This window comes from Taudactylus pleione, unplaced genomic scaffold (assembly GCF_031769625.1).
Source record: "Taudactylus pleione unplaced genomic scaffold, aTauple2 ptg000207l, whole genome shotgun sequence".
In the NCBI taxonomy this organism is placed as follows: domain Eukaryota; kingdom Metazoa; phylum Chordata; class Amphibia; order Anura; family Myobatrachidae; genus Taudactylus; species Taudactylus pleione.
In genome coordinates, this window is record NW_028284609.1 from 5,741,291 (window position 1) to 5,758,355 (window position 17,065).

The 17,065-nt window shown below is 40.3% G+C and overlaps 1 protein-coding gene across 2 annotated transcripts; it reads right to left on the minus strand.

Annotated features, from left to right (window-relative positions):
- Nucleotides 1-1,050: 1,050 nt before the first annotated feature.
- LOC148517862 (mitochondrial inner membrane protease ATP23 homolog) lies at nucleotides 1,051-17,063 on the minus strand. Of its 2 annotated transcripts, none has more exons than XM_088478129.1 (6): nucleotides 16,934-17,063; nucleotides 16,326-16,371; nucleotides 15,124-15,205; nucleotides 8,782-8,919; nucleotides 3,647-3,730; nucleotides 1,051-1,878 (listed from the first exon to the last, which is right to left on the minus strand). In XM_088478129.1, exons 2-6 carry the CDS (start codon nucleotides 16,340-16,342, stop codon nucleotides 1,675-1,677), a joined length of 525 nt encoding a protein of 174 aa, XP_088334255.1. In that variant the 5' UTR covers nucleotides 16,343-16,371; nucleotides 16,934-17,063; the 3' UTR covers nucleotides 1,051-1,674. The 2 variants fall into 2 exon arrangements, with proteins under 2 accessions (XP_088334255.1, XP_088334254.1); XM_088478128.1 differs by lacking the exon at nucleotides 16,934-17,063 and adding an exon at nucleotides 16,601-16,886.
- Between the last annotated feature and the right edge of the window lie 2 nt (nucleotides 17,064-17,065).

Sequence of the window (17,065 nt, forward strand, 5' to 3'; positions counted from 1 at the left end):
ATCTAAACAGCATCTAGCAACAAACTGCCATCATACAAAGTTCCCATCACAAAAACCAACAGGGCATTCATAATACAACTCGGAAAAGTTTGTTTGAAACCAGATGTTTATCGGTGATGAGCAAGTGTTATGTATAAGATAAACATAACTGCATTTATATAGGATGTTATTAATAAAGTTTACCTACACTATGGAGCACCTCCTCTCTTCCTTACAGATTTGCTAAACACAATGGAGGACTGGAATGATAAAAAGGAGAAGCCACAGACAACTGCTTAAAGTGCCATATCGAAGATAATTTTTCAGCTGTTTGAATCAAAATTAATTTTACTTACAAGAGATACTCCACTATAATATAGCTAGCAAAAATTAGCAACACTTCTGATCGGAATAGCCAGTAATGTAAAAAGAAACATAAATACAAGGCCATTATGGAGTCTCTTGGCTAATTAGCCCCTAAGAGGACTGCTCTAGACACACATTATTTATTATCAGTTATTTATATGGCGCACACAGAGAATATTTGCCCATTCACATTAGTCCCTACCCCAGTGGAGTTTATATTCCCTACCACACTAGGGTTATTTTTTGTCAAAAGCCAGCTAACCTACCAGTATATTTTTGGAGTGTGGGAGGAAGCTAGAGTACCCAGAGGAAACCCACATAAGCACGGGGAGAATACACAAACGCCACAGTTATATACAACTGTCTATTCCATTCACCAGGGCATGAGTGGGAGGACCAATGCATAGTTAGAAGAATTTATTAGTAGTGGGCATATTGTGTTCCTCCCACTTCTTAAAGCCATAAGGGGATTTTTTATTTATTTGGTACTTCCACTAAGGGAGTAACACCCAATATAGGTCATAATTTGTATAAAAAAACTTAAACTTAGCTTTATGGACTCAAACTATCAAGGGCCATGTTTGCAGTCCTATTGTATTTATTAATTTTTTATATATATATATGTATATATATATTTTTTTTCCTTTTTCTCAACTTGCAACAATGAGAATTAGAATGTGAGAAGAAAAGTTAAAAAAGTTTCACATATGTGCAGTTTATTGAAGAAAATCAATTTTTCTGATCAAAGTATTGCTTAAATATATAAAAATGTTTAGATCACAGGAAATACATTCAGAAACAGAGAAATATCCCATAGGTCAAAGTTTGTGTGTCCAATATAAATATAGGCTTTGCTGTATTGCAAATAAACATGAATAGCTGTAGCATTTCCGCTAAAGCGGGGCGCCGCGCCCTGCCCTATTTCTGAAGGGCAGAAAGCACCCTGCACTCCAGCGTGGCGCCCCACAACCAGCCTGCGGGTTCTATCCTCCACCTGTGGGCCGCAGGTTCCGCCGGTGGGGTAAATGGCAGAGCAGCGGTCACCGCCAATGAATGGATGCCTGGTGCATGCGCCCGGCATCCATTTACAGAGATCGCGGTGCTTGGGGGCTGTCTGGCATATCCGTAAGTGCCAGGCATGCCCCCAAGAGTGACGACAAGGGGATGCATCATATAGACACGCCCCCTTTTCATTGGCCACGCAGAGGTGCCCTTACTCTAGGACCTAGAGTGAACACTATAGCTGTATAAAATATGCATCACTAATTAACAATTGTGGCAATGATTAAAAAAAAAAATCCAGTTGAAGGCTAACCAATATTTAGTTTTTCAAACATTGGCATAATATCGTCCCCGGTTTTTAAAATCCTTATATGCCATTTCTGCATCACTTTTACAGTGAGGAATTCGACCAAATGGTTCATGATCATTAAAACATGAATCAAAAACATCTTCCACGGCCTGTACTGCGGTCTCCCGGCTGATCTGTCTGACAGCCAATATAGAGCGAAGGGCTCTGTCTCTCACACATTCCTGTTTTAATTATAAAGAAACATTAGGTTAGTCATATAAAGCTTTGTACATATGTATTTTACATGCTATATTTTTAGGGTTTTACCATGTAATATAAAAATAAAATGGATATAAATAATAATCAACATGAAAACCTAGTAAATAGCATTCAGGAGATAAAACAAACAGAACGTTAAAAACCCTAAAAAATTCTTAGACTTAACAAAGAGCATGGTGCTATTGGGAAATCACGGTCACACAGAGGGGTTTATCTACTAAATTGTGCTTTTACAAGGTGATTATTTCCATCAGTTGTGCTGCAGGATTTAAAGTGTCAATAGGCATTGGCATTTATGATTTAGTAAACTGTAAAAGATTAAAGACAATCTGATTGCTAACACACTACTACATCACATATCTTGCATGATACACCCTCCTTTTCAACTCAAGTGATTGTGAGTACCACCCAAACCCTTCTGTCTAGGATATATCAAGAGACTATTATCTCTTGTACTACTGTGCAGCTCCTTCGCTTCTACACATCACAATTACAGTGAGCAGGTGCAAAACCCCCTCCAAAATTATTATATAAACTACTGCATTTGATATACTATTAATATATAAATACTAGCTGAAGTACCCGGTGTTGCCCAGGTTTAAATTTAAAGTTATTACATTTTATTATGTGATGTCCAAATCCATCCAGTGGAAGGCCCAGAACGGGCTCCCTGGGTCAAAGTTCTGCCCAGCGTATACCAACAGGAGATCCGACCGAGACCTCAACCCCTTAATATAGGTCTTCTGGGATCCACTGTTAGCCCTCTGAAGTTTTCGTCCAAATCTATCCAGTGGAAGACTTGGAAAAGGCTCCCTGGTTCAAAGCTCTGCCCCATGAACACCAACAAGAGGTCCAACCGGGACCCTAAAACCTTGCGTTGGTTTCATCCCAATTGGTGCAGGGGTGTCCAAATGCATAACCAGACAAACAGACCAATGAATTTTATATATAAGATAATATTGTATAAACAAAATCCTAAACCTCCTGAGAAAGCACACCTTAACAATGCACTTGTCCATTTTCAGGACTAATGCCACATTTATACCTTACATTTAGAACTAAGGGGCCTATGTATCAATATATATATTTTTTTTAAATAAATTATGTAGAAGCTGCAGTTTGTGCATTCTGTTACGAATTATTGCTATGTACCAATAGCACAATGCAGGAGATTTCACAGCACTTCAAAATGCAGTCCCAATTATTGTCAATGGAGTCTACGATCTGACCCCTATGTACCAAACTCCAAAAAGCTAAGCTTTTCGGAGTCTTGCCCCGGTGGTTTACACCATCTGCAGATGGTGTGAACTGCTTTAAGCTGAGGCTTAGGGGCAGGAGAGAGATCTTCTCGCACCCGCAGTTTCCAGTTGGCTCCGGAAACTGACACTGTGCGCATGCATAGTGTCAGCTTCCACAGGAGAAGTACTTTACAAAAGTGAAAGACTTCTACAATTTGCCTGGGATATATCTTGCAGGGAGTGATTGCGGTAACCGCTGTCACTGCGAGTTCCCCTTCGTACATAGCAGGGATATTTTTTATTAAAAATGAAAATATCCCCTGCGACATGGATACTTAATAATCGCAGCAGTTCCGCAATTATAGTACATAGACCCCCAGATTTGTGACAATCAAAAGCAGGCCACTTTATCAAAGTAATTGCTTAAAGCTCAGGATTTCAAGAATAAGCAAATGGTTTATAGATGAAGAAATTTATACCTTTATTTACAAACCTGATGATGCTGTTTAAAGCCAAAGTTAAACCGACTAATTTCATTACTGACTGAGCAGTCACCACTAAGATTGGCAGCTCTGATCTGTAATAAAAGATAAATCTAAATTGAATAATATTATACACAAGCTGCATTCATTTAGTTAACTTAGTTAAAGAAGACCTACATATATTATACTTGGTGAGATAAAAAAGGCCCAATTAAGAGTCGCAGACACAAAGCGGAGGTATCTTTTACGCACGGCACTCTGATTACAGGAGGAAATGCACAGATATTTTCAAGCACACAATGGGGTATATCCATTTGCGGGTGTGACAAAGAAAAAGAAGCTCTGCGGTGCGGGGTTTTTACATCAGCCGCGGGGTTGTGCTATTTACCAAGGTGACTGAAAATGGTACGCAGTGATTTCTATAGAAATCACTGCATCTTAATCGTTAATTTTAGGAAAAATCAGCGAGACTTGCTCTTCTGCATCCAGCATCGGGAGCCAGGTCTTCTGCTGCAGGGTGAGTATGTGAGTGCGTGAGTGTATGTAAGTGTATGAGTGAGTGTGTGAGTGACCCTCCCATGTGAGTGTATACCCCCACCATAACGGGCGCTGGGAGAACTACATCTCCCAGCAGCCCCCCTCCCCCAGTGACAAAATAGAGGGGAGGCAACCGGGAGCCGCGGAGACCACCGGACAGCAGCGGTGAGTGTGTCTGAGTGTGTGCACCTCCCTGTAACGGGCACTGGGAGAACTACATCTCCCAGCAGCTCCCTCCCCAGTGACAAGATGGAGAGGGAGCCGCGGAGATCCCCGGACATGCAAGTATAATATTTCAGCTCTGAAAACCACGCAACCACTTTTTTTTTTCTGCTATTGTAAACCAAGGGTATCGCGAGCGTGCATACCCACAGTAATCCAAAATTGGGCACAAGGTTTTTACCTCACCTCCAATTGAATATGCCCCAATATGGCCGCTTTGTATGTGAGAATCAGCCCCAATATCTTCAACATTGATGAATACTTTCATAATTAACATCATTCACACTTTGGGAACCTCTGGTTTAAGGGATTAACCTGGGAACATTAACATTTAGCCTTGCTACTTCCAGTCACTAAGCATTATCTTAAGGGTCGAATGGATAGTGTGGGGCGCATAGTAGTTTGAGCAATGCTACTTACAGGATAGTTTCTTGCTGGACAGTAGTGTCAGTTGGAAGATTAATAGAGATAATGTTATTTGGCATGACTTACTGCTCATATATTACAAAGCATTATTACGACTACCTTTGACATTAATTGCCATTATTGTTAAAAGTATATTACACTAATTGGACCCTTCAAATACATAGAAGTATTTTGGGACTGAGTTTTGGTTCCTGATTGAGTGGATTCTGATACTACAGTAAAAGAGGAATGATACACAGAACTGTTTAATACAGCATTACACTGCAAGTATTATTGTTAAAGATGATCTATTTTAAATCCTCTGAGCTAATGCAGAATGTTTCATGACAACTAATACTAATTGGGATATAATGGATGGGTACATTTGAAATTGGGACAATTGTTCCTCAATACTAGACTTGCTATAGTTATATTATATGCAGTGTTTCTATCCCGTTTAAAAATAGTAACATGACAAAAAAAATAAAAAAAAAATAAGATTGCTACACATTATAAAAGCTAACTTTGGGCCTGATTCAGAGCCGGTTGCAATTAGCGCTCGCTCGTTCAAACAAATGGGGTGGCTATTCAAATGAACCGTTCGCTCTTTGCGGTCTGGTGCCGCCTCCATGTCTGAACGAGCGAACAAAACATGCGGACGTTTATTTGAAAAATACGCCCCCTGGCCGCTCGCATCATACGTCATGTCCGCTATTTATTAGATTAATCGAGTACATCGATCAGCGTATGAACTGCTCGCTATTCTTGTGGTTGGTTTTTGCTACCAGTTTTGCGAGCAGTTCTGGCTATAAAATAACCCAGTGACGTGGTCAATGACGCTGCTGTTTTAATTATGCACACCCATAAAACGCCCGCTTTGACCTGTAAGCACGCCTGCGTTCTGATCTCCACTCCCCATTTTCAAGCACCTTCCCCTGTTACCACCCACATACGCCTCATTCTGTCACTCAAAATAGCAGGCCTTCGCTATATAGCGAACAAACGATTTTCGACCGCACTGACTGGTTCGCGCATGCGTATAACGTTCCGTACGCATGCGCATTTGGGCAAACATCGCTCGGAGCGAACGAGCGGCTGCTTACGAGCGGCTCTGAATCAGGCCCTTTGTTCATTTTGTTTTTAAAATTGTTTTTATTTTATTATTACCAATTAAGTTTTTTTTATTTGCAATATGGTAAAGCTTTATTCCATATTGTTTTTGTCTTTTTCACCATCTAGGATTCAGCTGCAAGATTCTAGTGTTTTTGAGCACCATATAACGCTTATTTTTGTCTTTAGTTGTTCAAGATTACGTGGCATATTTCTAGTATTGAAGTAGGTGTATTTTATTAGTTGCTATGACAAATAGCTGCCTACACACTGGTGGCGAGTGATGCTGGCCTGCAGTGTTAGATATTGGGTCAGTGCCCTGCTTCTCTTGTGAAGCTAGCAACAGCTCCTTGTTTTGGGTACTATCACGCTGCATTTATAGTCATGGTCACATCATGGCAATTTTTAATGCTGTCTGACAGTTATTATCATGTGCACTGCTGATACTTCCAATTTACAAAGGTCTCATTGAAAATCCTCAGTATTATTATTGGATACAAGTCCCACTGCACAAAATGGAGATCAGCAATGCAGGTTAAATATTAATAACATTCTCTCTGTTCACGAGATTATAAATACTCATACAAGCAGGACCCACCCTATCCTTTCTTTTCACAGTTGTATTTTGTCTACTGTGAGATCTTGTTTTATGCATATTCTGATTTCCCGTTGCTAAAATGCACTCTGGCAACATACAAATCAGTAACATTAATAAAATATTTTCCTTTTCAGATTCTTACTAAACAAACATTCAAAAAGCAATTTGTGATAATTAAAAAAAAAAATATATATATATCTAGCTGGTTAGTCACAACCTATTTAGGCTATACATGCAGAAAACTATGCTTTTGTATGTATGTATGTATTCCCAATATGGAAAAGTGCATGACAGAATTTCTGCAAATAATAGAAAACTATTTATACACTGAAGTGCCATAAGTCATGGGACAGCAGTATGTAAAGGTAATGGTAGGTGGCATTACCGTACTGTGCCGTCTTGGAAATGCCCAGACCTGCATCAGTTGTAATCTGAAATCTCATGAGTCAGTTTGAACACTAGCTAGACTGCTCATGGCAAGGGGACGTGATTATAAGAGGGCCTGATTCATTACCGATCGCAACTGCGATTACGCAAGCAGTCGGCCGATTGTTGCGTACTGCGCATGCATCGTAGTGCGAGTAGGTCTCACTGCGATCGGACTGCACTAACCACGCAGATCTATCGCAGAATGATTATACAGGAAGTGAGCGTTTGGGTGGTGTCATACGCAGCTTGAGTACTCACTGCGTGCAATGAAGTTAGCAATTGCGAAGTAAGGTCAGGACTGCTGTAATTCTACGTGAGAGACCGGTGGTACTCGATGTTACTGATGGTTTCGCTATTTTGCTAAGTATACAGATGTGTGTAAGAGGATGTGGGCGTCCTTATATTAGGCTGCGATGACATTGCGATTGCAAATATTAGCATATTTTCGCAGTGGATATGCGTGCGATTACGGAGCGGTGATCGCAATAGCGATCTTTGCTGAATCAGACCCAGAGTTCGAATGGGGCATGATAATGGGTGCCCGACGCATGGGACATTCCATTTCCAAAGTTGTGCAGACATTCAACATTCCTCGATCTACTGTGTCATGTGTGGACCAGGAATACCTCATGGAAGGCATTACCACCCACCGTGGACAGCGCAGTGGCTGACCATGGGTGCTTAATGATCACGATTGTTCATGGTAAACAGACAAGCAACACTGGCTCAAATCACATCCAATGCAGGAGGTACCAGATGCATAACCTGAAGGTCAGTGCAGCGTTCTTTAGCTTCCTTGTGATATGGGAGCAGAAGATCCACCAGAGTGCTCCTGTTAATACTACAACAATGGACACAGCTGCTCTCCTGGGCTTGTGACGTTGCTAATTGAACCCTGGAGGACTGGCAACATGGCGTGGTGCGGAAAGTCACGGTTCCAGTTGTTTTGGACTGATGGTAGGGTATAGGTGCAGTGCAGATCACATGAGGCCATGAACCCCAGTTGTCAGCAAGGCATCGTGCAGGCTGGTGATTCCATAATGGTGTGGGGTGTGTTCACATGGAATTGGTTGGGTCCGTTGGTCCCTTTGAACACGTCATTGACTGTTAACAGTTACATTGCATTGCTTGATGACCATTTGCAGAACTTCATGTACTCCCACAACGATGGAACATTCCAGCAGGATAATGCACAGATGTCCAGAATTGGTTAGAGGAGCATTCCGGCAAATGGTGTGGCCACAAAGTTTGCCTGATATGAACCCAATTGAGCATTTATGGACGTGGTGGAGGGCCTCATTCCCATCCAAGATCCTGCACCTACAAATATCTGGAAGCTGTTGGCAGCTATCCAGACGGCATGCATTAACATCTCTCCAGAGGTCTTCTGTCCACTTGTGGAATGGATGCCACTTCAAGTTACTGCACTTCACCGGGCTGGAGGTCCTACATAGTACGAGGCATCTATCCCACTTCAGTGGTTAATTTTATCTGTCTTCCATTGCTTATATTGCAACATAACATTGTTTTTCATTTAATGTTAGGGGTAACAATGTATTTCTAAACTCAAAGATATATTAAACCAGTTACAGTAACTTAAAACAGCAGCCACTTTGTTTCTTACTTATTTCATGTCTATCGTTTTTCAGTATTACAAGTAGAGTTCGTTGCAGGAAGAAACATTTGAAAAAAACGCTAAACAAAAAAAAAAGTATTTCAAATGTTAGACAGACGATTTAATGGCTAATAAAATGGATAAAGGATACAGTAAATATTTGAGACCATAATATGTTACTTAAGCAGACTGATTTTGTAATTCAGTAATTAAACGGAAGACATACGTACCTCAGAGCAAGCTAAATGACGAACATTGGTAAACCAATCAACATGTGCACGGCAGTGATCAAAAGCATGAATCAGCTCATGTGTAACCACTCGGTTCATATGTGATTGACTGTGAATATTGTTTTGACACAATACAATCTGGAGGGAGGGGAAAAAAAAAATAATTTATTAGTATGTTTTAATGGGTATGACCTTACGAATAAGTATGGGCAATTATTTGTTTCTGCCTCTGGCAATGTCCAGGCTCCTCTTCACCATTTAGAGCCTACCATGATTGAAGTAATGTTTGTAAATAAATAGTTTTATGGGTAAGTGCCCAATTAAACCAAGAGTGCCACCAGTACAACCTGTGAATGAAGTAAAACATCCAAAATTACTCCAAGAATATTACATACAAAATAAATCTACCAATACACAGTGCTCTCTACATAATATGTATACACAAAAAATATATAGTATGCAATATATTTTATATAGTAAAAAAAAGTGAATGTTCACCCCTATGTTCACACAAATGAAGAAAAAAAACGGGGTAATCACCGTAAATGGGTAAAGATCCTTTAAAATATTAAGAATATCCCAATAGGAATGTCTCCCCTCTCGTTGGTATCAGAAGATAACAATACAGATCCAAAACTTCTTCACTCCTCCATTTTATATTGGAATGATGTAGACCTTTTCCTTATACAAATCTTTACAATGGTATAAAAGAGTGTATAGACAACTCCACAGTGGCACACAGTATCAGACAGGGTATTGCTCGATGTCCCAAGATGTAATTAGGGATGACTGGCTCCGGCTACCAAGTCCTACACCGCTGGCAGAAGTCCACTTCCTGGGAGGTCATATGATTGAAGCCACAGCTTAACAAGTTTCTGACCTATTGGTCCTTCCTCAGAAGCATGTATACTGGCTTCAATAAGTCCATAAATACCCTAACACATTAAACATACACCTGTTACTAGTCGGCACCCTCCACTCAACTGCGCATGGCGCATGGGAGGAAGCAGGAAACGCTGGGTAATATGATTTTCAAGTGTGTTCCAGATGCCGGAAGTTCTGCAAGCACCCGAGACACACCACCGCTAATCGGCATCCTCCGCTCACTGCGCACACGCCCCGGGGTGCAGAGGTGGGATGACCATCTGCGTTCCAAGTATATCCAAATACCGGAAGTCCTCTTGTTTGCATTTCATATTCATTCCAAAGTTCAGGAAATACATAAAAACCTGGAGAAATGTAGTTAACGCCATAGAATTGTGTAGATGTCCATATTCAAGTCCCCACGGTACATAGAATTTAAGATAAAGAATAAAAAAGTAGTAATATTATTCTCACATATAAAAAGTGCAAAAAAGAATATTATATAAAGTGCAGAAAATAGTGCCATCAAAGTGCATCATCCAGACAAAGAGATAGCAGCAGAATACCATATAAAAAAATAAATAAATCATGGATTCCTCTCTAAATCTCTAGGTTAAAAAATGTTTTACCTCAAACTCTGCATTAAGCCCCTTGGGTACAAGGGTCCCTAATTGGTAAATCCACTTCATTTCTGATTGTGATAACCGCTTTTCAATATCTCTAGTGTGCCATCTAGGCTGGATTTGTTGAGCACCCCAAAAATGTTTAATATAGCACTCCTTTGCATTGTGGTATTTTTTAAAATGGGATGAGACAGTATGCATTTCCAGTCCTTTGCGAATATTATATATATGTTCAGCGTGCCTAACCTTTAAACACCTACTCGTCTTACCTACATATAAGAGACCACATGCACACTCTAGAACATAGATCACATTTCTAAAGTGGCTGATGAATTAACTAGTAGGATAGATTTTTCCATTGACAGTGAATTCGGTTAATTTACAGAGTATTAGATTTTAAATTTCTGCACATCAGACATCCACAACAGTGGAAACCTTTAGTTCTCTCGCTGTGTCCGGTTTCCATCTCTATACTACTATTAACTAATTTATCTTTGAAAGCCAGAGCCTTTCTGTATATAAACACCAGTTTATTTGGTATCTCATTCCCTATAATTGTGTCCTGTTTTAATAAATACCAATTATTTTTAAAAACACTCAATATCTTTAAAAGGACCATTATAACAACTGATAAAAGCCCATTTTAACTTATTGTCCACATCTGGTTTATTGCACTTAGGTCAGTTCTTTCTACCTGGTTGACCTTCTTCCTTGCATTCTGTAAAATATTCTCTGAATAACCCTTAACTTGAAAACGTACTGTTAAATCATCCATTTGTTGTTCACATACAATAGTTTCAGTACAATTCCTGTTAATTCTAGTGTACTGTAATGGAATACCGTCTAACCAACTGGAGTGGTGTTGACTTGTCCTGTCGAACAAAAACTATTGAGTCAGTAGTTTTCCGAAAAGTTTTGTAATGGACCAAATTTTGTTTGATATAAATATTCAGGTCCAAAAAGGATACCTCATCAACACTGTTTGAAAATGTGAAACTCTGAGAAAAAGTATTAAAATTTAAGTTAGTACAAAAAGTGGACAAGGACTCTTTATCCCCTCTGCAGATAAAAAGCACGTCATCAATAAATTGTTGCCAGGACACCAGGTTCGCTACCAGACCGCCATCTATCCATATATGGTGGTCCTCCCAGTACGCCATAAACAAATTTGCGTAACTGGGAACGAACCTGGTGCCCATGGCTGTGCCAATCTGTAAGTAAAACATCAAAATCAAAATAATTAGATAAAATAAAATAGATACTATCCAAGATAAAAAGCTTTAGTTTTTTCATCATACTCACTAAATTTAAAAAAAATATCCAACTGCAATTAAGCCCTTTTCCTTTTCAATTATTGTCTAAAAAGGTTACTTACATCAGCCGTACATAATTAATCACCTTCTTGCCATTTATACTCAGTGATTTTCCTTAATACATCGCTTGTAACCTTAAGGTATGCCTTAGTTTTTTGTACAAGTGGTTGCAGGTAATAATTGATCAATGCAGAGAGATTTCTTGTCAAGCTATTACATCCCGAGATTATTGGACGACCAGGGGGGTGAAGTGGATCCTTATGTATTTTTGGGAGTATATAGAGATTGTGGGGATGGAGGGATCTTTAATATTCAAATCTAATTCACTCTTTTGTTGTCAAATATAACAATGCCTTTTAATTTCTTAAGTAGATCCTTCAATCAATTGTCTATAGATTTCCTCCATATATTTATCTTGTCATAAGGACCACTCCACCCCCTTATCTGCAAGTTTTATAATAAGATCAGTATCCTCCCTTAAGGATTTTATTGCTTCAAATTCCTTTTTAGTTAGATTTTTCCTTTTCTGGATCTCCTCGCATACTACTTTACTAAAGCAATCTATACAACGGCCTTTTAAATGTGTAGGATAAAACATGGAGGGTGGTTTAAAGCTGGACCCTTCTGACATCTCTATATTAGAGTTTGGACCTTCCTCTTTCTCTTTGTTTAGAAAAAAATGTTTGATTGTTAACTTACGCACATACTTTCGAACGTCTAGGAATACTTCAAAAGAATTTGGTTGATTTGATGGTGCGAAGTTTAGTCCCTTTTGTAGAACCCTTTGTTCACTATCCGAGAGGATCTTATCTGTTAAATTATTTTACCTGCAGCCTGTACATTTTCATCGAAGATATATTTTTTTACCCAATTTCACTTTTGCTTAACTAAGTTAAAAAGTTAAGAAAAAGCAAAATAAGGTAAAAAAAACTTCCATCGTATGACCTCCCAGGAAGTGGACTTCTGCTAGCGGTGTGGACTTTGATGTGGACTTGGTATCCGGAGCCAGTCATCCCTAATTACATCTTGGGACATCGAGGAGTACCCTGTCTGATGCTGTGTGCCACTGTGGAGCTGACTATACACACTTTTATACCTTCATAAAGATTTGTATAAGGAAAAGGTATACATCATTCCATTATATTATGGAGGAGTGAAGAAGTTTTGGATCTGTATTGTGATCTCCTGATACCAACGAGATGGGACACATTCCTATTGGGATAGTCTTAAAATTTTAGAGGATCTTTACCCATTTATGGTGATTACCTTATTTTTTCTTCATTTGTGTGCACATTCACTTTTTTACTACATAATTTTTGTGTATACATATTATCTAGAGAGCGCTGTGTATTGGTGGATTTATTTTGTCCCTACCATGATTGAGACATCCGGATTGATAAGCAGTAGTGCCTGCACAGTAACCTGAAATTTACAGCATGTACATGTCTGCATTTTTTTCTCTAGCAGGTGAGACAAAAGTCAGGACAGGGTACATCAGTATGTACTTTTTTTGAAATAGTTGGCACCTTACATTAATTAGTAAAAAAAAAAACCTAACATGAAGATATCTCTGAACACACTAAGCGATATATCAGACGATATATAGTTCCAAAGCAGATCAGAACGTGATCCGTTGAAAATACCGACAGAATCCCAGTGCCGGCATCAAAGGTAAGTAGTGGGGTTAGGCACTAAAGCAGCGGTGGGGAACCTATTTTCTGCCAAGGGCCATTTTGATAGATATATATATAAATAAACTTTATTCGTGGGCCTGGTGCAGGCCAAGCCACCTCCGTGTGATGTCACACAGTGGCAGGGCCACAATCGACGATAATTATCTGCTGCATAAATTCTGGATGCAGGGGACAACTCTAGGCACCCTGCTAGCCGGATGAGGCTAACAGAAAAAAGCTCAAAGGGCCAGACCAAATGATTCCGGGGGCCTTAAATGGCCCCCGGGCCTGAGGCTCCCCATCCCTGCACTAGAGGGAGGGTTAGATTAGGTTTAGGCACATGGAGAGGGGGAGGATTAGGATACTGCTAGAAAAGTGTTTGTGTTCTAACCCTGTCAGGATGCCGGAGTTGGGATTCTGACTGCCGGGATCCTGAGCAGCGGCATTTCGGTACCCAAACCATCGGAACGATATAACAGCCACATCGCGTGGTATGTAGGAGTGATTGTGCGCTCCCATACGTCGTATCTTCTGATCTGCTGTCCGGCAGGAGACACCATGCTTCTGAATGCGGCGGTGGAAAGATATATCGGGCAATTGTACACCAGATCGTGCAGAGTGTACGGACCGCTCAATATATCACGCCATCGCTATGTACACACATCATCTAGTGTGTATCCAGCTTAGGCAGAGATACCCCTTTAAGCACGTACAGTATTTAGAAGATATTTCTAAAGAGAGCATCAGCACTGGATAAAAACATAACAATGGTTACACAGGCAATGAACGAACAAAAACTTTTTAAACATATGTAATTGGTTTTCAGCTTTTCGGCAATTTCCATTTATGCTGCCATGGCGTTTAGAGAAATAATACCATACATAGCATAACAGACAAGACACAATGGTGCCATATAAATGTCTGCTCTTCCTTCTGTTTCCTCAGATCACAGTGATGCAAACACACTAAGGTATCATTTGATACAATAATGTCTTTAGCTGGTCACTTAGCCATATGTTTGAAAATATATGTAAACTGAGATCTCTGCATTACTACTATTATATAGGATGTAAATTTCATTTACTGGTCCATTATAGCGTGCTGGGGGAATTGGGTGTTTTGTTTTTTTTTGTCTAGATTAGCCCCTACCTTTCAAGCACCTGTACTGGACCAATAAATTGATTTGGACAACATGCCATTTTTGTGTATCACTGTACTAAGAGGCATTTTTGGGATCAGTGGCTGGAGGGTATGCTTGTCTTTGCAGTGTTATTTGGGGGATATTGGATGCCTCCAGGGGAGTTAACTCTTAATTTAGAAATCTAAAAATGTGTGCTATTTTCATGTAGCATAAAAAATACACAAACATGACCCAAGTGGGTGCTATTATCATGTAGTGTTAGGACCACCACATCAGAGACACCTTGAAGTTGCTGGTGAGTTAGCCAGATGTTTGCAAATATATGTAAACTGAGATGTCTGCATCCTATCATCTAGGATGTAAATCTAATTTACTGACTCATTATAGTGAGCTGGGTGAATTCTGTGTTTTTTTTTCTTTACAATATTCTGATTAAAAGAGGGGAGAGAAAGTACTCTATTGTAGGGGGGCAAACTTTTACAGTATAACTTTTATTGTATTACATTACAAATTTCATACATCCAACTTACAAAACTAAAATTATATTACAATCTAAGATATTTTTTTCAGGCATTGCTTTTTTTTTGCTGGGATAAATATTTACTGTCTCAGAACTGGTTGTCTTTATTGCAGAGTCTAAAAATATTTAATACGATCCCCCTGAGGCACTTTAGTTTATATTTCTCTTTAATCATACTACTCTGTTATTATTTTAGCTTTTCACTTACTTCACATGTATCGGCATCAAATCCTCCACTCACTGATCCATCACAATCTTCACAGGAAAAATGTCTGTCTTTGGAAACTGTGCTGGGGAGAAAAAAAAAAAAACCTTCAGTTTTACATCTTTACCCTCTATCTAATCATACTTAAATAGAGGTTTGTTTTCCAGAACAAAGCTCCTTACTCATGCCACCATATTTTACAGTGAAAGGTCTGTAGTTCTCCAGCACAAACCCTCAGAGTCTGAGTGAAGGCTCATATACACCAGATAAAAGAATGTTACCTATTATGCATCAAGCTATACCCACCACAGAGTGGATGCACCTAGAATGCTTTTAATTGTAGAAATAATGGGTCTCTGGGGGTCATTCAGACCCGCTCACGAGCGCAGGACGCTCGCAAGCGAGTCGATGTTCCCTCACTGCGCATGACGGAGGGAGCTCCGCCGTGCACATGCGCGAGACCCGGCGAGTGACGGGCTCTCCATCGCTCCGGGTCTCGCACCAAAGGGGGCGTGCTGTCGATGTTGATTGACAGCACGCCCCCTTTGGTGGGCGTGCCTGCCAGACGGAGGCGTTCCCATGGGAACGCCTACCGTCTGAAGCCAGCCCCACTGACATCAGTAGTGATGTCAGTGGGAGTGATTTTGGCTCTGATAGAGCCAAAATCACTCCAGGGCTTGCAGCAGCGAGACCCTACCGCAGGGTGTCCGTCGCAAGCCCGATGGTCAAGACCATCGCGACCATCATCATGGACGCTCGCATATGCTGTGGGTGGTCACCCACAGCTATGCGAGCAGCCAGGAGGCCGCTCCATTTTCATGGAGGAGGGCACTGATTCAGAGCGAGCGCTCTGGTCAGAGCGTTCGGCTCTGAATCAGGCCCTCTGTTCTAACTGGGTGCAACATGTTCTATATCTGATGAAGGCTGTGCTTCAGCAAGTTGTAACTTTACAAAGCATTTGACACAGCTTAAGGCACTGCATTAATACTTAGTGCATGAGCACTTACATATAGAAAAAAAAAAAACATAGAGCAGCAGGGCTCCCAGTTAAACTCCCCATAGAGTGCCAAGAAATGATGCACACATTACAAGTAATAATCTAGTTCTGCAAAGAACGTTGAATGATTTATACTGTAACACAATAGTATTGGTGTAAGATAAAAGAGCATGTAGTATGATTGATATATTTGCTTAATGAGTCTTACCAACCAGACTGTTTCATGGCATCTAAAAGTAACTTGGCATATGGACCTAAATAATCAAACAAATAAAGAACACATTTAAAAGTCTGAATTAATTTATAATATTCAGCTACTATGTAGGTTACATGGCGGTGTAAATACGAAGGCAAATGTATGCATTGCATGAGGTTGTAAAGGAGAACAAAATGCATTCAAAATATAAGCTTACATTAGAGACAGAGGCAATGTTGCACTGACAGCATGACATAGGATGTTACAGAGAAGCACATCACACCTACTTATTTCCATGGTGCTCTGCAGCATCATCTGGCAGATAGAGTTGGACCCATCAGTGTCAGACGCCAGTGGCTCCGTGTTACCTTCACCCCTCTCTCCCCCCGGGACAGGAGGGCAGTCATGGTCAGAATGTGCCGGCTTGTGTCCCTCCATAAGTTTCCCAGTCACCTTTACATTTACTCCAATCACAGAAATCCATCTAACCCCGCACAGTAGAGCGCCATCTTGTAACGTCACTGCCGGCAGCCCTGGCGCGGGGTAACTACGTCAGCGCAGTAGCCGCAGCCATAATTTTATTTGAAAAACAAATTTAAATGACTTTTTTTTTTACTTACTGATTTATGTTCACATGTTACATCCCGCCTGCTGCAGGTATAAGCTATCACGGTGTCGGTGCACAGGCTGTGTGGGCGGTGTAATAGCACACAGCATGGGCTGCAGTACCACAGCTAGTCGCTGCGGTGTGC